The sequence below is a fragment of the Athene noctua genome, chromosome 1 (assembly GCF_965140245.1).
Source record: "Athene noctua chromosome 1, bAthNoc1.hap1.1, whole genome shotgun sequence".
Classification (NCBI taxonomy): domain Eukaryota; kingdom Metazoa; phylum Chordata; class Aves; order Strigiformes; family Strigidae; genus Athene; species Athene noctua.
The window spans coordinates 77,224,383-77,249,591 of NC_134037.1; the positions used below are offsets into that span (position 1 = coordinate 77,224,383).

Consider the following 25,209-nt stretch of genomic DNA (forward strand, 5'->3'; position numbering starts at 1 on the left):
GCACCAGGGAAAGTTTAGACTAGATGTCAGGAAGTATTTCTTTACAGAGCGGGTTGTTAGGCGTTGGAATGGGCTGCCCAGGGAGGTGGTGGAGTCCCCATCCCTGGAGGTGTTTAAGAGTTGACATAGCACTTAGGGGTGTGGTGTAGTTGGGAACTGTCAGTGTTAGGTTAATGGTTGGACTGGATGATCTTCAAGGTCTTTTCCAACCTAGATGATTCTGTGATTTGTGTTGTACATTACAAATACACAAGCACACATTCGGCATAAAGCTGGATGTTTATATGAGAATTTGGTTTGAAAGCAAGACCCCTACAGAAAACCTGTTAGGAAGGAACCCTGAGAAAACATTGAAGAACCACTGTCTTCTCTCTGCCAAAAAAGCTGTTAAGAAATACTGCCTCAAAATCAAAAATTGTGCTGAATGAGCAAAGGAGTGGTCAAAGAAAAAAACAGCTGATGCAGGGAACATCCTCCACCCTCCTTGACGCTCACACACTCACATGCAGACTGATCTCTCCTGCAAGAGTTGCAGATTCCTGCCTAGAAATGTCAAGCAAAGTTCCTCATGGTAACACTGTCTGCTCTCCATGCTGACAGACTGCAGAAGTTCAGAAAGGTGTCATTTACCCCTCTTTGTACCATGATGAGCAAGCCTGTCCATTGAAACAATTACTCTTTTTACTTAGTGGATTTAAAACCCTTGGCATAACTTCAATATGATTTTGGTATGATTGCATATTCAAGAAAGCAAAAAACAACAATCTGGGCCAACTTCTGAACTCCGTGTCCCTGAAACCACAGGGAATTTTGTTTGAGCAAGGAGTTCAGAATTTGGCCTCAATGAAAACAAGCTTTAACAACAACACAGGCCAGCCTCAGCACCACTAGTCAAACCAGTGATCTCCCATGCAGGTTCTGTTCCACTCCAGGCCACAGTTCCAGCACCACTCAAATCTGCACTGAGGGCGAGGACATTTCATGTGCATGCAGCCACCTGCAAAATAGCAACAGAATGACTTTGGTACTTGGCAGACACTTAGAGATATTAATCAACAATTAAAAGTGTTAAAACCAACTTTCTTAGGCATTCATTTACTAACCAAATACTTAATAAAAGAGAAGTACAAACCTGAGGAATACTTTCCCTAGGCTACTCACTCTCTTCACAGTGGGAGGGGGGGGGAAGGTACTGGTCTCACTTGAGAGACTGGCAGGAGTAGGAACTGCAGTCCTGTCTGAAATTGAAAGAGACTGCGCTAGGGAAGGGAAAAGTGATGACAGTCTGTGGCGTCTCAAGGCAGTCATGAGGGTGTCTGTTCCTCTACCTTAGCCCAGCTGTGAGCCAGAAGTTGAACAAAAGTAAATTCTTTTTTGAATTTGGATTCAACAACTGAGAGATTTGCAAAGAGGGAGACACAGACTTTGGTGGCTGACTGCTGATTATATCAAACTTACATTAGTAATTTAAGTTGATTTGACCTTCTTAGTATCCGAAGCAGCCTTTTGATTGCATCAGTGTTTCCTGTGTGTTGGGTTTCTTACTTGCCCATACTGTGAGAGCAGCTTTAATCTCTCTGTTTACAACCTTGATCAAATGTTTATTTTGTAATATATAAAACATTAACATCATCAAAGGTCATTAGAGAAATACAATCTAATAGAACAAATAGAAATTATACAACAAATAGAAATTATGTTGCTTACCACACAAAGAGGTCTCTTGTATAATTCAAATTGAAAGAAAAGCATGCAGGGTAAAGAAATGCTGAAATGTCATCTTGGTTTGACTGCAGATGGTGATATGCGGTACAGGGAGTGTATGTTCCCTACTGTATGACCTGCTACCCTTACACCACCTTTTCTTACAAATGCCACTCCAGAATGATTCTCAGAAGATAAAACCAGCAGGAGACACAAGAACCGGTTTGTTAAAATAGGCCTGTCTGCTTTTTCTGACAGAGAAAACAAGCTGGGATGGCAAGGCCCGTTTGTCAGTTTGTATCTTTGTGTAAGAGATGCAATTCAGCAGACATTTTTATTTTATTTAAATGTAAGCGTACCAATGGCCTGCCTCCATGTTATACTTAAGGTTTAGATCCAATCCTCTCTTACAATCTGTATTAAGCCATCACAGGGTATAACGCATCTCAGTCCTGGAGCAGAACTCAAACCCCAGTAGGCACCCTCTGTCAAATGTGTGCTCTACCTGCTGAGCTACATAAACCATGTTATTCTCTGCTACATGGCAGCGGAGATCAGCAGAGTAGAGAGTGCTGCAAGCAACGTGGCCTAAAGCTTTGTGAGTACAGCAGTCCTCTGAGGGACGTGGATGTGTGTTTAAACTCACTCAGATTGGGAATTGAGCTATGGGAAAGTGTTTTGCTCTTTCACTTTGGCTATTACAGAAAAGTTATTGGCATGTAGAAGTATTCTACAATGCCTACAGCTATACAGGCTATTATAGAAAAGTTACTGACATAGAGAAATATAGACTATTACAGAAAAGTTATCAGCATTGTCACTGCCTTTATAAGAGACGCTGTCTGCAGAAACACTTGGGGAGGGAAGGAAGAATTATTCTCTTGTGTGGAGTCAGTGTACTCCTCCCAAATGAGGCCTGTTGGTAGACTTTGGTGTACAGCTGCCAGCCTCTTGACACCAGCTGTACTTAGGCAGAAATGAAGTGCTTGTTTCAGTTTACAGATGTCAGCCTAGAAGCTGGCACGTGCAGTGCCCATGACCAGAGAAGAAAGCAAGCACTGCACTTTTTAAGCTTCACACCTTAATTCACAGAATCACTGCGGTGGGAAAGTACCTTCAGAGATCATCCAGTCCAAACTGCACTGCTCAAAGCAGGGTCAACTAAAATAGGGTGCTCAGGGTTGTGTCCAGTTGGGTTTTGAATGTATCCTAGAATGGAGGCTCTTTCTCGGCAACCAGTTCCAGTCTTTAACCACCTACATGGTAAAAATAATTTTCTTATGTTTAAACAGAATTTCCTGTGTTCTCCTTTATGCCCATTGCCTTCTGTCTTTTCAGTGGGCACCACTGAGAACAGTCTGGCTCTGTCTTCTTTGCTCCCGCTGTCAGGTATTTATTTAAGCAGTCATTTTATCATCTTTGTAGCCCTTCATTGGACTCTCTCCAATCCACATCTCTCTTGTACAGGGAAGCTCAGAACTGAATCCACCACTCTCAATGTGTCTCACCAGGGCTGAGCAGAGGGAAAGGATCACCTCCCTCAACCTGCTCGTGATGTTCTTCCTAATGCAGACCAGGATGCTGTTGGCCACCTTTGCTGGAAGGGCATGTTGCTAGCTCATGCAGGTCCTTGCAGCCCAGCAGGTCCTTTCCATCAGGTTGGCCCCCGACATCTACCAGTGCATTTCCCTTTGTTGAACTTCATGAGGTTTCTCTCAGCCCATTTCCCAGCCTGATGAGGTCTCTCTGAATGGCAGCACCATCAGCCAGTTCCTGTGTGTCGATACATTTCGAGCCTGCTGCTGTAACTTTGGCATTTTGCATCAAGAGGCACTGTTCTGACATGAGCCAGGCTATAAGCAAGGAAAGATACTTTCCTGCTTATTATCCATTTTCAATAAATATTTTCTTTCAAAGATAAAAAGTATAATGGCCTTTATTTCCTTTTTGATACATTGGGGAATTTTACAAGCAACTTCCTTAAACATTAGTGGGAGTTGTGTAAATGGTGTCAAATAGGGATATCCTGTTTGTGACAAGTGACAACTGCCTGTAATTTAACAGTAAAGATTTTGTAGCAGAGTCTAAGAGAAAGTAAAGGTTCTAGCGCTGCTTCCAGCCTGCCCAGAAGGTTTTTTTTTGTTTGGCTGTGCACAAACTATTAAGTATTAATAGTCACAATTATTATTTGTCTATTTCTAATCCAGTTCAAACTTCCGTTTTCCAGCCTGCTTTACAAGTCTGTAAATAATTTTTCTGACCTACCCCTCTGTTATCTCTTCTGCTGCCTACCTTGCTCTCTACACTTTGCCAAATCTTTTCTCACCTTCCCACTCTTGAATTCATGCTTTCTTTCCTTCTGCTTCTTGTGCTTGAAGAAGGCTCCCACTTTCCATCTGCCAACTGCCTTCTTTTCTTTCATCAAACCCCAGATTTCAGGATTTTGTCCTATTTCTTCCTCAGTAATATTTCCGTGGTAGCACTGCTTGAAGTGTTCTCTCCTTGCAGTTTACAGTGTCTTATTTGGCATTTTCAGCATCCCGCTTGAATAAGTGATACCACAAAACTGAGAAGCATCCTCTATACTTAATATTTGTATAATATTTAGGCAAGCATTTATATACATTTTGATTAATTAACATAAATACAATTAAATCTTGGAACCGCATGAACCTATTTTAGAGTCCCCATTTTAACCACTCCAGTGCCAGCAGATTACTCTTCTTCCTATGTGGTAAGCACTGATTAGTGCAACGAGTTTGTCAGGGCTCATATTTCTTCCTGTGACTTGCTCTTCTGCTGTGGGCATGTCACTGGGTTGAGATTAATCTCATCTGAATTCAGGTATATACTGCGTAGACATCTACAGAAGGACTAATTCCCCATACTGCACTTTTAGGTGCAATTCTTTTGGCCTACATTAGATACATATTTTGTTTTGTCATGAGATGAGTTTTGCCCTACAAATGTCTGTTTTTTCCAGTGACAATGGAAAATTTAGAAAATTAGCTGGACATTCAGTCATATGAATGCTACATCCAGTGTCTCTGTGCTTCAGTTTTCCTCTCTATATAATAGCTGGGTATTTTGTGATGCTTAATTAGTGGCTTTAGAACTAAGTGATTTAGATTTAGTGATTTCAAGATAATTTAAAGTGACAGCTCTTTGCACTCTCCCTCTCTTGGAATAATAGTGAGCATATGTACATGTGAACATTCATACATTTATATTGTCAAAATAATTTTAAAGGACAGTTAAGTACAAGATATCTAACAAATTTACCATTTTTTTCTACTGGAATATTGCAGCTGGGGCATGGCTTGGTTGTCTTCTTGATTGTTTCTCTAGATGCCTCTTCCCATCGAGCTTGCATGGCTGCATGTTCATCAACTACATATCCCTGCAAAGAGAGAGGAAATACACCTATGAGCACAATGCTGAAAGGTGGTGCTGGGGCATGGTGTCTACACTGAAGTGGTAACTGTTTACCCACGAGAACCAGGAGTGACTGCAAGGCCAGGTAGGCTGGACTTTGTGAGAGATGGAAAATTTTTGCTTGAAATGCAAACTTTTCTCCCAGTGTGCACAACACATATACTGGGTTAGATCCTGGGCTGCAGAGTGGCGGGGGGAGCTGCTGCAGCTGGAGTGTGTGCCATCCTGGGGGTCCATCCTACCTTCAGCTGCAGCACAGGCTGTGCCCTCCCCACTTCTCTCTGCTCTGACGAGCAGGCAAAGCCCTGGCAGGAGGACACAGGGGGCATCAAGCTGTGCTGCAAATGCACAGAGGCAGGTAAAGCAAAAGGCAAGGTGAAGCAGGAGTCAGATGAACCTGGCTGAGACATGACATGTTAGAGAATGTAGGTTTGATTCTGCTTCAGGGATTAAAGCCTTTCTTGCAAGAAAAGCAAAAACACCAAGGCAATGCAACACTTGTTAATGCAGAATGGTAGGGTTCCTGGAAGGAAACTGTCTTTTCATAATAAAACATACTATTTTGTTTCAGAGGTATAGATTTCATTCAGACATAAATCAATATAAATTTGAGAGGCCTTAAAAACAAAAAAAATTTTGGAGAAAAATTGAAAAAAACCAACACAGTGAACAATGAAAGCAAGTAGCTCTCCAGATAGAACGACACAGATGAAAAAAGTCAGCATGAAGAGTGTTTTAAGAGGGACTCCTGTATTTGTCCTATTTATGACTGGGACGAAATTACATAATCTACACAAGTGTCCTACTTGGCAATTTCCTACCTAAAATGATAGTACAAGGACAAAAGAGATGGCAGTGCCTTAGGTCATTTCTATCACACAAGCTTGGCAACTATGTGAGTAGTAGCTGTAAACAATGTATGTAAGTTCCAGCCTTGAAGTTCTGCTCCTTCCAGTTGTAATGTGTTTTTTTCCAAGCATGTGGGAAAATAATGAGCTTACACTAAATTATAACCTTTGTAAAAATTCCCCTAACTTCTTTGTGTATACCTTCTAAATACTTGTAGGTGATTATGTAGATAGACTTTTAATATTTATTTACATGGATAATTTCTTTAGATATTTATTTCTAATAAGACAGAGAAAAAAAATTGACCCAACTTTTAAACATGTAACACTGCCATAATTCATCTTGATTTCCACTCAGCTAGTTCTGATAAAACCTGTGAGTTGCTGAAGTGTCAGTAAGACCTAGATTTTATTTCTTGGCTGAAGTCACACGCATTAAAATGGAATAACAAATAACAGCATTTGCAGAAATTTGTTTCTAGCTCATCTGATGGCCATTGAAATATGCGTATAAAAAAAACCCAAACAAAACAGGCTCTTTTAATCAGGAAACCTCAAAAATGTGTTTATGGTATTATTTATTTTATTTTACTACCTACATGAGTCTCCTCAGCCCTTGAATCCCTTTTGTTGTTCCTCAGTTAATACTCCTCAATTTGCTAATATTTTTGATGTAGAGGTGACAAAAGTGAACAAAGTATTCTCAGCTGTATCCTAGAAGTGATTTTTACCTTTGTCTCTCTGCTTTTGGAGAGGGAACTCGGCCCTGCACCCTGCTGGATTATTCAGCAATTCAGCAAAAGGATGACCTCTATACAACAGCACATTAGTAAATTCTGGGAAATGGAAAAAGCTGCTCAGGCTAATAGCAAAGAACATAATCTACTATTGATCTTGCAACACCTTGATCTTTAAGGAAGGATGACTTTAGCAAGCAATTTGAGCTAACTCAGAGAGACCTGAAAACAAGATGGGGAGAGTAGTGAATGCTGGACCTGGGCCTCATTTTGCCCAATAACAGAAAGAAGATTATATTAATTTCATCTCATTGTAATGGGAATTAATCACTTAACATCCATACAGATGATTCAAGACGTCAAGATGAAAGTCAGTATAGCAGTGACAAAACGTTGCTATTCTGTCCTGAATAATAGCTACATGAGAAGACTAGAACTACTTTATTTTCTGTAGTCAACCCAGAAAAACCTCAGGGTGTCTCTGTTTTTCCCAAATAGTCCACATCCAAACTGTGTGGTTCAGTACTTGGAAACACACTTTCCCCTCCATCTTCATGTCTTTGTTGTGCCATAATAGTAAATGACACTGATGCAAAATTTCACATGCCAAATTGCTAATTTGCTTTGTATAAAGATACTTGATCTTAGTTCTGAAAACAAATACAAACTTGGGAGAGTTTAGGAATAACTAAAATAAACGACTTCAAACCACACATATGCAATTTACCAAGAAAATTGCTGAAAACATCAGGGTGAATTATTATATTAATATTTTCCATTGCAAAAATTCTAGAATGAAATAGATGCAGCAGAATGAGATTTTCAGCCCTTTAGAACTGAAACACCTCTCCTATGCCCAGTCTTGCTGAATGCTAAGTGAAAATCTTCCTGCTGCAGGAAGCAAAAGCAGAGAAATGGTACAGTGATGGAGTCCCTCCAATTCGTAAAGAAATCATACCATACAGATCTATGCACCTCCCGTGTTCATGTCCTTTACTTAGAGCTCCATATACAATGACCAAAAGCATACATATATTTATCTGCATTTCTTCTTCAAACAATAAAGGAAAGGTGAAAGTTCTCCATTACCATTGCCTATTTGATTCACGGGTTTTTTTGTCCTAATCTAGCAAACCTAATTTCCTTGACAATGGCCTAGGTAATAGAGCAGGTCTACCAAGCAGAGGTGGCTTTCACTTTAGTTGGCCTGCCTGGTCTTGGTAGGAAGTTCAGAGATGCTCCAGGTGTGCATCACATGTCAGGTCGCTGAGGAAAAGGAGACTTTGATCATTTGTGATGCTGACCCCAAACAATATGCTCTAGTTTCCCAATTATTACAAAATATTTGTCCCAGCACTAGTGAAGAGCTACTAGATTCCACTTCATGAATAATTGTTTTGATTCTCAATTGTGCTGCACATTATGACCAGGAGTGAATATCCATAAATAACAGGAAGCTACAGTAACAGCTGTTGCAAGCATTTTTCAACATCCCCTCTGCAATATTCCCTCAGTGAGACAGGGGAAAAAGTCTGTCTTGTTATCATCTCCGGGTCAAACTGAAGGACGTAGATTTACTTCTATTCTGTCTCTATGCTGAATCCTTTGGAAAAACTAACAGGGATAAAGAGTTCACAGAGACTGCTGAGCATCACACAGTGATACAAGAACATGTACATGGAAAGCTTTTTGTGCAGTTAATCAATATCAGGCAGTACCAGAAAAGTCCTACAGAGACAGAAAGCATCCTGAAATAGAAATAATAAAGTGTCCTTAAAGCAGCGTCTCATTCAGGTAATAGGACACACATCAACTTGTTGGTAGAACTATATAAAGTAAATGAAGTATGTGTTCACAGTCAGCAGCTAAGCAGTACCATCCAGATTAAAAACATTTATGGCAAAACTTCTTGTTCAAAATACTGGAAGCATTAGATATATAATGTTAAATTCTGACATCCACTGCATTATATACTGGCTTATGTAAGCACACTTCTTTTATATCATGCTTATTTTGCCTAGCATTTGCCAACACCAAAAAACTGAAGACCCGTGATTTAGAATAGAATATGAAGCTGTTAACATTATGTTGTCCTTAGCTGTAGTGAATGTAATTTCTGGACTCCTGCTTGTTTGCTCTTGGTGTTTAATTCCTTACTGATAAGCAAGAAAGCTGGTCATGCATAACTTTAAATAATGGATCCTAGTGCAACTTCCTTTAAATTAGAAATACCTTTTCTTTTGATCAGCAGTGCTTGGTTTTAAGTTAAATTTCCTTGCAAAAATGATGCTGTGGGGTTTTTTCTTTAAAAAAAGAAATGTGTAAAATTATTACTTTATATGAAATATGGCACTTTAAAAAGGCTTAGATGTCTCAAAATGGAAAGTATTACTCATTTTCTATCACAAATGTGAGAACACCTCTGGATATTTGAAAGCGTTTGAAAGGAAGACAAAGAATAATTCATTGTACATAAAACAATCTTCAACCCACCATAAGATTTAGATTAACACAGCCCACTAATTATTTTGGGCTAGAGTTCTAAGCAAAAGCAGCCTCATCTGTTGAAGCCTGATCTGCAACTGATGGTTACAGTCCAACTTAGATTTATTTTGTTTTCTCAGCTTCTACTGGGCTGTCTTATGAACATGTTCACATGAATTAACCTCCTTTTGTGTTTAGTGGTGTCTTTTACCTCAGTTGTGGGAGAAAAAATAGCAGATGTCTAGGGCACTAGATAGGCTAGAGAGGCTTATAGAAAAAAATGCATTATTTGAGTAAATTAAGAATTCAAAATCTCACTAAGAGAGGTGTGCATAGCTATGGGAGTAGTGTTCTAGTCTAGAGATATATTTGGGCTAATCAAAACATTAAAATATAGCTACAGATTAAGAACAGGAAAGATATTCATCAATGGGAATATGTTTCACGCACAGGAAAAATAGAGGTGTCAGTACCACGGTGATCCAGTTAAATTCACATAAAGCAGCTTTGTGTGAGCCAATTTGTCTGGTGTGCCTAGGGAATTCTGCCATAAAAAAGAGCTGCTTTGTGATGACAGCAATGGGCTAAAATCAAAGGGATATGCACAGGATATTGTGTCTGATGCAAGATGAAAGAGACTTTTACTAAATAAAATCAGAGCACTCTGGTTTGGTGAGACTGCACATCAAGGTTCTCACTGCATGTCGGGCTGTTCATATCATGAATTCAATTCAGGTAGCTGGTGAATATTGAATTTACACTGCTCTAAAGCAGAAAACCTAATCACATACAGGTCATTCTTGTATAACTGCTCTCTACGAGTGGAATAGAGAACACATCCTCTCCTGTAAGTGACAACATGGCTGCAAATGACTGTCACCTTAACTTCATAAACAAAAGCAGCCTATCACATCTTTTTACTTTATTGCTGCCCAAAATAGGAAAGCTAAAATTTTCTCTCTGTAGCTCCCATCTATTTCTGATTGACAGAGAGTTACGATCTATTCTCAGATTTCCTCTGGTGCATCTTTATTTATAACATAGAGATTAATTTTACAGGACATTTCCTGGTAATAGTTATTTTTCTTGCTCCTTTAATTAGGCATCTGTGGGTTGAAATGTCCTGAGCTTGACATTGTGAATTTACCAGCTACTAAACACTTGAGCCTCAGTTTCTTTTCCAATTGTTTAGGATACTTTAGAGATCAAGCTAGGTGTGCCTTTTTTTTTTTTTTTTTTTTTTTTTGTACAGCCATGTTTTATTTAACTTCTTAAATTTATCTGATGGAAAAAAAAATCAATGGTCTAATAATAGACGTTCCACATTTCTTACTGTGAGTCAGGACTCATTGAAAGATGATATGTATGATGAACCTCTTCAGTAGCTTTTTCTTTCACTAAAATGCAGTGAAATAATTAATGGGTTTTGTGGTCAGCATTTACTATTTATCATTTTGATTAATTTCCCCCCTCTTTCAAACAGAGAAAGAAGTTTCCACAGAAATGCTGTGTGTTTCTCATTTTAACTCTTGCCTGTAGTACATCATTTCAAATACCTCACCTTCTGTTTTCCATCTAAAAGCAGTAGGGAAAGTTTGCTGAAACAGTGAAGGAACAATTCTGAAAGTGATATTTGCAATATTTAGAGCATAAACACAAAACACTGGTAACCAAGAACCAATTCTGAAGGTCATATAACTGTGAAGTCTAGTATAATACGTATGTTTTCTCTAACAACTCACCCTTCACTGAAGGTTCAAGCAAAAAAGGAGCTTGCTGCTTCCATCACACAGAAAATCAGGGACTTATGTAACTCCATAATTTTTTCAGCATTATATCTTTGTGTTACAATTTAATACGCACATTACATAGTTTTTCAACTCCACAGCAATACTGTGAAAAGTACATTGCACCAGGCCTGATTTTCATGAAGTGTTAGCTCAATATTTCATATCTTAGCATTACAATAATGCAGCTAAGGACATTTTGAAAGCACCTTTATCTGGGAATTCTACATTAAAATCCAATTCTGAAATATTTTGTGCTCACAGTGGGCCACTATGTTCTGCTGCATAATTACAACAAACCGCCACCTACGTGGAGACCAGGCTGCACAACCCTACATGCTTGCTGGGAATCTACAGCCACAAGAGGTTAGACAGATGTTGTTCAGCAGATGGAAAGGGAAGCCTGGCAAGCAATATCTGTATATTTTATACCACCTACTGGCAACTTTGAGACCTGCATACATGAGGCAATGGGAAGAAAAGGTGGGCTGAAGGGTTCACCTGCAGCCCAAGTGAGCTGGGAGCTTTTCCAGGAACTACATGACAAGACTTCAGCAGGGTGCCAGGTGATGTGACGGGCTTTTCTGGGTATGTGCATGCACATGGGTGTGCTTTTATGCCTCACCTGTGAAGCAAAAAGCATTTCTGGGAAGTGATCAAATGGGTCTGCTTCAGAGCTGATCGTTTGCCTGAGAACTGATGACTGAGTTAGGTTTGAGCCCCAAAACTACACTTAGGGCTGCAGTCAGGGCCCAGGTGACATGTGCTGATGAACAGGATCAGGTTCGCACTGACTCAGCAGAGGCACTGCACTACTTTTGATTTGGTCTGATGGGTTCCCAGGCTGACAGGGATTCTGGATATGAATTAAACTGCCAGTGGCAGAAGAGCAAAGTTAGTATCAGGATCCTGCATTAACTACCTGAGTACTGTAAGGACTGGGTCCCAAATAACAAGCCGCTGAAGTTTGATTTGAAGGTGGTAGGTTTGGGGATAGGCTTTGGGATTTGGGTGGCTGAGGCCCCGTGTTTAAGGCTACAGCTGGGACAGGCACCACCCCACAGGTTTGGAGTGGATTGAAGTTAAGTTTTACAGCACTAGCTACAAACTTACACTAAAAAAGATTGTAGATGAAGGTTTAGAACATGTTGCTTGTGGCTCAGTAAAAATGCTGTTGCTGTTTCCTGTAAGAGGCCACAGCCTTTGTGCCAAGCCAGCACCACAGGCCTCAGGACCCATCAGGCTTTCTCTGGAATTGTCTTGGTCTGCCTAGAGATTTGCTTTAGCAAGTGATAGCAATTATCTAATGACCATGTAACTATTACCTATTTTGCTTTTGCTTTTGTATAATTTGGTATAATTGTGTGGTTTAACAATGTTACGTGTGTTTTCATAACTAACAGACAGCAATGACAAGTATAGGTACTACAGGCAGAATGAACTGTCTCTGACCCTGCAATAATATGCTGTGCAGAGGAGTAAAGGCATGGGATGATAGCACAGGCCTTGAAAGCATAAGCACAGGATGATATAGGAGGCTCCAGTGCTGTGAACAACTCTCCAGTGGTCCAGTTACCCAAATGCAGCCTTGAGAGCTGGGTAAAAACAGTCTTAGGGACACAAAGAGAACAAAGACATAACTGACTTAGGTAAAATGCACCATATATAGTAAATTTGGATCCAGAATCGACTTGCAGACCAGTGAAGGAGTGTATGAACAAATATATAAAAGTGACCCCAAGCAGACTATACAGTGAGAAGCTAAAATCCCATCAATATTGATATCATACTCCTCCTGGTAAAGGACTTACTATGTCAGCCCATCCCAGACTGAATCCATTGAGCCTAGGACCCAGAGAGGCAGTGGAAGGTTAAACATAACACCAGAGAAATGGTTGTTACCAGAAAGTTTGAATATCTGATATTTTAACGTTATATAATTTGAACTAGAAGTCCTAGTGTTATTGTAAATGAACTAAAAGTTTTTTTATTAGCTTACTAAAACTTTGCTAAGACTAACAATAAATTTTACTTTGCATATACAATGAACCTGGTCTGAAATGAACACCTTTAGCAGGTAATGAAATTTTCAGTGTAATAAAATGGTGGAAATTCATAAAACCTATTCTGTATCCTGTGTGAAAGAAATTGGTAACAATTCTTAGCTGTATCAGCAGCTAAAGATACATGATTAGTGATGAATTTTTCTGGATTGCATGGTTTGCAGGGCCAGGGTTGCTAGAACTGGCTTGGACTAAGACTAGATATGGCCTGACAGGATTTTTAAGGAGCTTGGGTTGGAGCATGGAGCAGAAGAGACCACTGGGCAAGCTTTAAGACTTCAGCCACCATGACCATTTCATCTAGGCTTCAGTTTACAGCTGTTGCTGGCCTAGGGTTAATAGTGGAGTTTGTTCAAATTATATGAACTAGATTTACACCTGACTCCTTCAAAGACTGGGTTTGTGGGACAATGAATTAGACATCAGGTCTAATTCAATGAATTAGACATTAGGTTCAAGCCTTTGGATGCAGGTTATTGGAGGGATTTGTGTACAGCTCTACTATAGAAACATAATGATGTTTAATTTTTTTCTCTTTACTAAATTTACAGCAACTTCTGAAAAAGCAACTTGCTAAAAAGCAGTTACATTTTTATAATCACACATTTATTGGCTTGGCAGGACAAGATAATTAGCAGCTTAAAGCTATCTTGGGGAAAGTCTGTCCATAGAGCCATCTCTAAAACATACCTTTTTATAACCCATTTCATCTAGTTTGTGTCATTTTTTTCAAACCTTTATGTCTCTGTGCCCCACATTCTATTAACTTATTTACATATGCACCACTTTTACATCAGTGTCATTGATACTGCTCTTACAGTTTACCTTGCAGGTGTCTTATCAACATGCCCAGCACCAAAACAGTCCTGGGAGCTACTTTGTACATGTTCAAACCTAACATGTAGTCACATTTTATTGTCCAGTTGCTAGTGAACAGAAAGGTGCATTACTTACCCTGTTAAAAGGCAAACTGTCTAGAAAGGTTTTGTGCTAGGAAAGCAGGCTGATTTTAAGCTGGGGACTTACAGAGGAAGCTGGTTTATGGCTAGATCCACACCAGCATAGGCAGTCTGTGGGTGAGGTTAGAAGGGGCCAGGAAACTTGCTTTTGTGGTGTACATAGCAGAGACTATGTGGTTATTGCTAAACCTAAATCTGGCTGGAGTCACCTTTAGTGTGTCATTGATTCCATCATACACACTGTGCTTTTTAATCCATCAAATATGATTATTTCTCTCAGCCCAAACTTCAAACAGCTCCAAGAGGCTGCAATGGTTTTAAAAGAAAGCTTCTTAACTGAAGTTGCCACAGATAAATTTTATTTTCCCTGAAATTACGTAATTTACACACCGAGATGGAAAATAATCAGCCCTGCACCAGTAAATGCTTAAAAAAGAGTTTTCAATGGCCTATCAGGGCTAAAAATGGACATTTCAGTACAGAGAGAACATTTTATCCATCCCAATGGACCCTGCAATATCTGTGCGTAGATCTGAAAGATCACAACACACCAGTATTTAAAGCTAGACTACTCTCGGCATGCCTGCTGCTGAGCTTGCCTTTTCTACCCCAAGCAGCAAGCAATGCCCTCTAGCTTCCCACCATTATAAGGTTCAAACCCCTTTATTTTGAATAGCCTTAAGCATGACATGTGGCTCGTGCTTTGTCCCTCTTGTGCTCTGAAGCCCTGGTTGCCCTCTTCCTTCCTCCCACCAGCTGACTTCACTCTCCCCTCCCTCCTGCCCTCCCTCCTTTCACAGTCCCACCAGCTCTGCTCCCACCTCTTGGCCTCAGGCTTCCTCCTTACTCCTTCTGACATCTGGCCAAGCACAGGCCCCTTTCACCACCACTGTTTCTGCTTCCTGGACCCTCATAATTGTCCCATGTTATCTCATAGCCTTTCTTCTCTCTTCTCCTCTTTTTGGATCTTCCGCTATATCTCTGACAGGTCACAGTCCCTCCCATCAGCTCTTGGCTTTCAAGACACTTGAATGCCTCCTTTATCAGTCTCTACCTCTCTTTCTGAGGGATCTCCTTCTCCATGGCTTCCCAAATTGGTGTCAAGCTCTGAGGCCACTGCCAGACCTTGCTGTCCCAGCTCAGTCCCCTTGGGAACGTCCCCACCCTGCTCATGGCCCATGTCAGCCCCTGGGGCCACCAAGCCCTGCCCGGGTGGCACCGCAGCAGAGCCAGTCTCCAGCTCCCCACAGCCCTGCCCTGCCCAGCTGTGAGCACATGTGTGGGCCCACCTTCCACAATTTTGGCCCATCCCTGTCCTCAGGGAGGTGTCAGGTCCTGCCCCAACAGACCATGGAGAACCCTTGGGAGCAGATGGCCCTTGCAGTGCCCTGGCACACAGGCCCATTAAGAGGACTGCTTTGAGTGGCACCACAGCTCTTCCCACTCTCTATGTTGCCATCCACTTCCGGTTACCCAATTCCTCCACAACAACGCTCCTTTTTGGCCTTTCTTCCAGCTCATTCACACTTTTTATGTTCCCCATATTCATCTCTATCATACTGATTTAGGCCTAAACCTGCCCCAGTGTTTCCTCCCATACTGGGAACATCAGAGACATGCAGGCATTTGCAGAAATGCGAAGACAACGGAAGGTCCTTTCACTGCTCTAACCACTAGAGGCTAAAGTAAAATCCTGCATTTTTCTTACAGAATGTATTTTCCTGAGACGACATATCCTGCACCAGTTCTGGAGAGGAACATTTTGGTGGTAGTGTGTCTGGTTGACCCTGAAATCCGAGTGGCAGGAGTTGTGACAATAAGATCTGTTTCTAAAATAAGTGATATGGAAAGATCCGGACAGGAGTCAAACTGCAGGAGCTGAAGACAACCTGGAATTGTATTATTCCTACCTTGAAACAGATGATGATCAAAGATAAAACAATCCTTCTCACTGCCACAACAAGAAGTACAATAATAGCGAGCTAACTCTGACACACAGGGTTGTGCACCTAGCAGGGGAGGGCCAAACAGAACAAACAGTCTGAAAGCTGGTGGTTAAATGTTTAAATTAATCTCAGTGAGAGAAAGATGAAAACAGTTCTGCAAGCCCTTCTTTCCACATACGCCCCACGCATGTTTTGTGTGCATTGTACGGAGTGTTGTTTGCGGGATAGCTTTGTAGTGATGCTATCTGGATGAAACCAACACCTCACCAGCACCTGGGCTTCCCTTGTTTTAGCTACCTCTCAGTTCGCTGGCTTGGTTACAGAAAGTGAGGGAAAACATTCCTTTAGTGGCACATCTCCACCTTGTGGAAAAGTTTAATTAGTGCAGCTCTCTTAGAGAGGAAAAGGCGGCTGACCTGTCAATTAACTTCAGCTTAAGTTGGAGTCTAAACGAATTTTGGGTAGTCTTGTCTATACTGGGGAACTGATTTGCTTAGCTGCAAGAGTTATTCTGGTACTATCATTTAGCTATTCTGGAGCAGCTCTTTGAGAGTACCAGAAATTTTTCAGGAACAGCAAAAAATTTCACATTACACTGGAACAGCACAAGTACTCAACTTTCCTAAGTTAACAGGTCTAATTGGGTGTAGCTCATGCGCTGAGATACTGGACCAGATAGATGAAGTGCTCAGGAGTCATCAGGAGAAGGTAAGGCAATGTGCAAATATTTAAAATAAGCCACTTCTTCCTATGGTATTCTGATTTTCCTGGCACATCTTTATCTCTGCCCTAGACCATGGAAATTAAACTCTAACTTCCAAAGAGACAACTTTGTTGAACTCATTTGTAAAGTGCCATGATGAATTTTAAGTACTTTAGGCAAAATTCTAGGCATAAATGTCTTAAAGAATATAGAGCTCATTGCTCATGTTGAGATTATTCAAGTTCTAGCTCTATTTAATTCAGGTAAGATTTGAACCTTGGTCTCTTACTTTACTAGGCTTTTGGGTACTTTAAATATCTCTCAGTGTCTCTGTTGAAGTTGTTTTGCTTTTACATAGATGTGAATGGGAACTGAAAGACTGTTCTAAGCTACCGCAAACAAAAGGTGATTGTTCTTCATAGTTAAGCTGAAAATCTCCTTGTATATATATGGCTTCAAAAAGGGGCTGCACAAAGTCATGGAATAAAAATTTGCTGATAGCTGCTAAATACAAAATACCACATCTGAATCACAAATCAGTAGTGGCTGGGAAAGTAGATGGGATTTTGGGTCTCAGACAGTACACTTGTTCTAAGGCACCAGAGGTTGATACTCTGACCGACTAGGATACAGGCTGTTTAATTCTGTGCTAATTTTTTAAATAGATTAGAACAGTTTCACTAAGAAAGGTTCAAGAGAAGAATCTCTACACAGGTCATAGCATAATGCAGTGTCTCCAAAGTATGGCAAATGAACTCTCTCATGGCAGCACATGGCAAAGGTTCTCAGTAGGCCTCCAGTTCTCTCCAGTTCAAAGAGTGAGAAGCCTGAAAACCAGCCTCAGACAGAGCCTGCCTGAAGGCACTGACAGGAGCTGGCCATGCCTCGCTGAGAGCTGGCTGGCCTCAAGTCCCCATCAGCACCTGCCCACAATACTGCATCTGCCATGTTGGACTGTGTGGGCTCAGGGTTTGAGTTTCCTCTTAGCATCAAACATGCCAGACATCTGAATATCAGTTTTCTGCTTTCTAGGAGGGCACCCTGGACATCAAGCTGTGAGATATTTAGGGGATATCTCTCCTGTTCTCTCTCCTGTTCTTTGCACTTTCTTACTCTCCTTTTTTTTTTTTTTTTTTTTAAATTGGAATGACTGATTTATTTGCCATGAAGAGCAGGGAAAATTGAATCTCAAACAAAGAGAAATGCCAAGAGAGAAAAACTATTTCCTGTCCAGGTCTATAGCTACAATAGATACAAAATTATAGAACAGCCTAGAATAATTATCATTTAACAGCTTTCAGCCTTGGCAATCCATATTTTATTTCTCTAAGCTAAAACATAAATTATCACAAGCATTTTCTGCATAGGCTGTTATTCAGACCAAACCCACATGATTTCCTGACTGGTGCACTGAAAATAAGCTGAAAGGCAGCAAGACTACAGAAAGCCTTTCAAAAGTGCTCACACTGAATAGAGACAACCCCAAAAGCCCATTGGGAAGGCCTTTTCTTTATCAACTGATGGCAGAGCCCTGTGTGTTCGTGACAGAACTCAGCTACTCTATCAATCAAAGTGACTGAAATCCACTGCAAAGCCAATTCGGCAACTCTGATGGCTGGAGTAATTCAGCATGAGCATAATTGCTTTTACTTAGGATTATAATTAGGACTCATTTGACAAATGTCGCTCTAGCTGGGCCAGGGATAATGATCGCGATGTAATGAGTTGTGGGATCCCTACCTTCTGGGCCATGGCTCCCTGCGTGCTGAGGAGAGAGCTGCATTCCCCTTCATGGTATTCTTCTTTACATTCACGGCAGAACACAAACTGGAAAACAAACCACAGCACACAAGTCATAAAAACACATTAGGGATATAGACAGCAGGTTACAATCATGAAGAGTCATATAGCAGATGATCTCTTGCCCTTCTCATCCCATTAAATTCCTATAATCCTCCTAATTGTGCATCTTATTATACACTCTGATCATTAACACAACAGTTTTGCTGTTATTATTATACATTCCATTGGTGAAGTAACATAAATGCCATTATTAAAAATGAGATTTTGCTACATGGTCCATTTAGAGACATAAAGTCATATGAGATATTTCTGGGCGTGTTTCTCCTACAGTGAAATCTGTTTATACAAGAAGGATACTGGCTGAAACAAGCAGTTCTGCTTTATAGTGTTTGCTAATGGAAATAGTCTATTCATAGTTCTGATTCAAATGCATTCTCTATGGAAAACTATTGCTGACTTTACTACGGGATGATCACTTTATATAGGCCATATGAAATGCCATTTTCTAGAAAATTATATCCTTGCCATAGACTTTTATAGAATGGTTTAAAAAAATCCCCAGAAAGAACACAGTGATAGGTTCCTTCACATGGATTTTAGGGGACTACCTGTAGACCCTTACTACATTTCTAGCAATTGTTCTGGTTTCATCTTCCTTAAATTACATTGTTCTTTACATAAGACTTCATTGAAGAGTAATGCTTTTTGCAGATGAGTAAAACAATTGTCCCTACCTCAGTCTGAGCTGCCTCTGCCACCTAAACTGGTTCATATATGTATCAAGTTTGATGCCTTTTTTTTTAAACTCTATAATGAAGGTATCTGTCTTGACATGTGTCAAAATCTTTGACCCATCAATGCTGCATTAAATTCTGTGTCCTTGCAGGTAAGGGGAAAAGTCAGTAATGTAAAATGGGTCTCTTTTATGCCATTTTAAATCTATGCTGTCTTGACGCAACTCCGGACTCTGAAAGATCTCTCAGCGGTAAGCCATTCTGACTGGCATTATAAGTAAGACTGATAAAACAGCCTTGATTTTTAGATAGAGAGATGCATTCACATGTAATGAATAAAGGATATCAGGAGGACATGACACTAGAACATTTGTCTGCCACAAATTCCAGCTTTTGCAATTTCATTTTGAACTCTTTCAAGCTGTATTGTCACTTTTCTAAGAAGCACTGCAAATCACATTTCATTGTCATGCTAAAGAAACTGCACTTTTATGAAAAGAAGCATTGTGCAAGTCTAAAAGGATTGATCCTGTTATTCAGAAAGTCAGGGAAATTTGGAGTGGAGTGGAGTGAGTGTTCTAACTTTCAGAGATATCAAACCTAATCACTTGTTTTCATTCTTGTCACTTCTCTCTACTATTTTGTCAATGATTTAAAATGTTTTATTTTACTTCAACTAACACAGATTTATTAATTCACTTGCACTTGTTAGCAAATAGTTTAACAGTGGAGGCAGTTTTGCAAGGTTATGCTGTATGAGAGGCTCCGTTATTGTAATAGAGCATCATTTAAATACAACAGTTTGCACTGCATTAGTGGTCAGATGTTTCATCGCGTTGAGCACTGCTCGAACACATATAGAGAGGTACTCTCTGTCTGGGTACCTAATATCTCGAAGACTTGCTATCCCTTAACAATTAAGGTTATGGCCAGGTTTAACTCTTTTTCCTGCTGTATGTCCTATTCTCTTTTTCCTTTGTGACTTTATTTCCTTATGAACACATCTGGCTGAAAACAGTTGTCTGAAAGCCTTTCATATATACTTGCTTTATCACTGCCTTATCACACAACGCTTTCCTCACTCCAGCCTCTCTCACTTTTCCCATGCAAGTACAATTATAAACCTTTCATAAACATTGAAAAGGGGGAAACATTGAAGAAAGAAAAAAAATCCAACCAGGGCATATATTTTGCAAAAACATTCTGGCTGCCTCACAATGTAGTTTATGTGGCATTGCTATTGATTATAACAATAAAATTCATAAACTCATGCTGTATTATTTAAAAATGTGAAACACATTTTCTCATTATACAGGCCACTTTTTATACTTACCTTTAAAATAAATAATCCTCAGGACCAATGTTCCCAATGTTTTCCCCCTAGGCTTGCTGTACTGGAAAACATGCCCAAGTGTATAACTGGGCCTTTCGCTAACAATTGTATAACCTGCAAGTAAGTCCATGAGTGAGCATGCCACATCCTTGCAATGAAACAAAGCCTGATGTTTTTTGGTGAGACAGGATACTCTTTTCACATCTTATTAGATAATGGATGAGATGTAAAATCAGTTCTGTGGCAAAAGAACACCCCTAGGCTGATCGGTTTGTCAGAATAAATAGGCATCTCCCGACACAAATGCATTAAGCACTCTCTTTTTATGGCAAAGCATACATCATAAAGAAAAGGCATGTCACTTACAACAAAGAACAGTTTGTGATAGTTTTATTCCTTTTTTACATTCAGACATGAAAAATATAATAAAGTTTCAGGAATAAAATACAGCAACTGCAAAAAATGCTGTCAGTTGACTTGTATTTTGTGGCTGCATTACTATTAATACAGTTATTTTGCCCTTGGAAAGAGAAAGATTTCAGTTGTTCAGTCAGGATTTAACGCTTTTGCATAAATTTAATATTAGTAAGTGTTTAAAATTACTGTAAGTAGTGTAATTACTAATAATCGTCACACATTCTTTCCTTTCATTTGCCAAAAAAAGACTGGCAGATTACTGTGATAATATAAACAGCATATAAACTTTCTAAGTCTTTGTGTATTTAGCACTTACCGTTGTTACCCTTCAAAGATTCTTGGGTTGGAAAACAACCAATACAAAGAATAAATCCCAAAGGTCCCAAACCTACCCTCTAGATTTACACATTAAAAAGAGGATTAGCAGGGAAATCTCCAAAGCACTTAAGGGATTTAGGCACTGGAAATTAATATAACCTCTGTGTGTGCTATTACAGGCTTTTGAGTACCTGTAAAAATGTATGAGATACGCCTAAGCAGAAATCCTGAATCCAAGTGACCTCAGAATAGGAGGTATTAAAAACCTCAGCAGGGATCCAGATACTGTTTTTAAAATCTTTAAGATCATTCAAAGAAAAGGTAAAATCAAACCAAACTCTTGTCAGCTCTATGGAATTCAGACCCCACAGATGACATCTGCAGTGCCAAGAATGACACTGAATAAAAACTAGGATTGTGAAACCAAGTTGTAGTCTCAGTTATTCCTGACTGGCCCATTTATAGTGTTTTAAGTTTGGAAGTGGGAGCAGAATGTAGCTCTTTTCTTGGATGAAAGGAAAATGGGTTTGTCATTTACATGCTATGCTGGTTGGTTTGCTGCAAACAAGATTTTGCCGTTTTCTTTTTCACATTTCAAAGATCTGCTTTCCCTTGGATTAAGCACCACAGCTCTCATTCTCCCTCTTGCCTACTGCAAATGCCTTCTCTTTGGTCTCTGATAATATCTCTCTATAGCGCTTATAAAACATCACTGTTAAAATTCTCTTTCTTCCAACTTCAATACAATACTTCCACTCTTGAATTTTTACACAAAGCTTCAAGTTTGAGCTCCCTACTGTCATTTTAAAGTTACTCCTCAACTCAGATATTCCTTTTCAGCTTTACCTCCTCCCGTGTGTCTACATAGCAGAATGAACGCAAGGTTGCAGTGAGGTAGTCATAGCCAAGGCTTAATCTGCAGCACCATAGATGCATTGCCAGGGACTTACGTGTGAGCTAACAACTTAAGGACAGACCCAGATTTCTTACCAGGCTTCTGCATTCCATGTTGAAATCTGGACCGCCACATCTTCACTCCTACAGTTATCGCTATTAGCTTGACTGTAAAACAGACTGTGTATGACACATGGTTTGGCCAAAGTGTATCTTCCAAAACAGACATTCACATCCAGATTAAAGACACCATGTGAGGAAAGATGCACTCATACCTCCAGTACAGTGCCTTAATGGCCCTTCAAAATCACTGTTAAAAATTGTAGCTAATGCCTACTTTGACCCTTTCTGGTTTCAGCTTCCAGACGCTGCTTTCTGCTTTGCATTTCCTTGCTAAAATAAAGTCTTTCTTTCAGTATCCTATATTTTCCTCCTGTGAAGGTATTTATGTACTGTAATCGAGATACCTCTGATTCTTCTTTAACTTAAACAGAGAAACTCAAGTTTCTTACTGGTTAAGCCATTCCTTTTCCCTCTCTCCCCCAGCCCCAAATCATATTCATGTCACTTCTCTGGGGACTGTCTTGTTTTTGTCATTAATTATATTTGACTAATATTTGTATTGTTGCTGTGCTGTATCAAAAGAGCCTCTATATCTACTTCTGAATCACTGTCAAGTATCGAATTGTGATAGGTTTGCTGTCAGTTCCTGTTGAATGCTGCTAGCAATACCCTGCTATACATAAATTATTCACAGAAAACACTACTTTCTGTGATCTGCCAGTTCTTAATCCACACAACCACAGCCCAGTGAGGCATCCATATTGCATCTATCTGATAGTGATGCTGCTGCACAGACCCTAACCATGTCAGTTGGAACTGAGTCTCCTAAACCTTTCTTTTTGTAATATCATAGAATGAAATCAGTTTCTTCTGATATGACCTGCTGTCATTGAGAATATACTGACTAGCAATCTTATCAAAATTGTTTTGTCTTCTCTGTTATTCTGCCTTTTTCTTTGAACTTTCTTCATTCAGTGTTGGCTGTCTGGACCCTTCACTACAAAAGGGAATCATGAAAATTAAAGCTATTGAATGAAGGCAGGATCAACATCTCCATCAGTACTGGAGTTTTCTGTCAGTAGTGCAAAACTAGGATGCAAAGGATGCAAAGGTTCCTCAGACTATATGAACAAAGAAAACCAACACAGGTCTTCTCACCTTTCATTTAAAATGCAGGGGTTACAATTTTCATCCTTCTTTCTCAGGCAAAAAAGTACTTCAAGAAATCAACCTTCAGTGCTTCTATTCATTCTTTCCTCTAAAATCAAGTCCAAATACAAACCACAAGAGTACTACATTATAATTATAATTCATGCTCAGGGTGAAATAAACCACAGCTGACAGGTGTTAATTTTATTACTTAATGGGCTGCCAGAAAATGTGTCTTAAGTGCTATTGTAATGTGAAAAGGCTGTAGTATATTCTAAAGAGTATACAAGGGAAACCAAGTATAACCTAAGATCTATATGGGACTAGATAGACTTATTTTTATGTCTTCAAAACCATTTTGGTTATATGTTACATATTAAAGGAAAATAATGTAGCATTCAAAGATACTTGCACAGCTTTGATACCAGAACATCAGATCATCTTGGAATTGTAAGTGAACCTCTCACCACCTCTCACCATACTATGAGCAGCAAAGTACTACTATTTCTGTTTTAGTGACTGGAGCCTACTTTGTAGAAATCCTTGGCCACAGATTCCTAAAACGTGAGGATCTTAAGTTAATGTGGAAACTCAGATGCCATTGAGGATCCACACCAAAGAGACTTGTTCATGATCACAGCCACTGCAAGGGAGAAGATTTCCGGTTTTTAAACATTGGACTCCCCACTAATCATCTCAGATTGTTCCTCAAAAGACCACATCCTGGTTTCATAAGGTCAAAACTTAGCCTAATGAAGGTAACCAGTAAAGTATTTTCATGCCTTTTTTTAGGGAACTAAAAATATGATGGGAGAGTGCAATTAAGTAGTCACCAGTCACACAGAAGCTCCTATGAGTTCTAACCAGCAAATGTTTATATTGTATACAGCAAATATATAGTCTGATTTTTTATCAGACTAGCAGGATTTTTCAACTAGATTTTGGTTTTTTGGTTGGTTGGTTGGTTGTTTTTTATCTGGAGAGTGTTTTATTAAAGAGTTTCACAAATGAAACACTGGAAAAGCAAAACATTCCCTCTGACAACACAATTACCTGATCAAAAAAACACCTTAAAAAGGTAAAATATTAAAAGGCACCAGGTTTCAATCTTAAATGAGCTTTTGTAGTCAAGTTATAGGCTGCTGATTGGAGCATAGATTTATATTAAAAATACGAGCATGCCTTAAGGGAATCAAAGCTATCAGGAAATGTGCCATAATTCCTGATGGTACTATGGGCAGTGCCATTGTATATGGCACTGCCCATAATACCCAAAGTAATCTCTCTGTAGTGTTTCTGTTTAGAAAAATATAGCTTCCAATTGCACTTTTCAAAGTAGAAATTATGATGTTATAGTGAGTGATACATACATACAGAGTTTTTATAGTTTTTTAAAAAAAGCCCCCAGACCCCAAGTTTCACTGGAAAAAGTTTTACCATATAGTATATCTTTTGAGTAAGAGAACAGTTGGATTCTTGTCTAGCGTTCAAACCTCCATAAACAGAAAGCATTTTTTACTTTGAAACTATGTGCTTTGTTACTTATTTCCACCCAAAGTCAATTAAAAACACCCCCACCATCCCCCAAATGTCACAGTCCTTGTCATGGTACTGCTGTGAACGACACATCTTGGGTATTGGATTGACTTTGCCTCTGGCACTTTGTTATATCCAGCACCAAGTGTGAGACTGTCATTCACACACCCTGTCTTTTGGTATTTCTTGTGCTTACAGCAAGAAACCTTAAAAGCAGAATATATACCATCTGCAGCAGCTATGTTTACTTAGGATTTGTGGCTTTGCCAAATGTCAGTTGTAGAAAAACCTGCAAA

General features: G+C 39.6%; 1 protein-coding gene across 1 annotated transcript in view; it reads right to left on the reverse strand.

Moving 5' to 3' along the window:
- Positions 1-267: 267 nt before the first annotated feature.
- Positions 268-25,209, reverse strand: part of PRKN (parkin RBR E3 ubiquitin protein ligase) — a 746,156-nt gene continuing 721,214 nt past the window's right edge. Inside the window, exons 11-13 of the mRNA XM_074899316.1 lie at positions 18,407-18,493; positions 4,987-5,104; positions 268-997 (exon numbers count right to left, since the gene is read on the reverse strand). Of these exons, the coding sequence (XP_074755417.1) occupies positions 888-997; positions 4,987-5,104; positions 18,407-18,493 (315 nt within the window). The 3' untranslated portion in view covers positions 268-887. The remainder of the gene's footprint in view (positions 998-4,986; positions 5,105-18,406; positions 18,494-25,209) is intronic.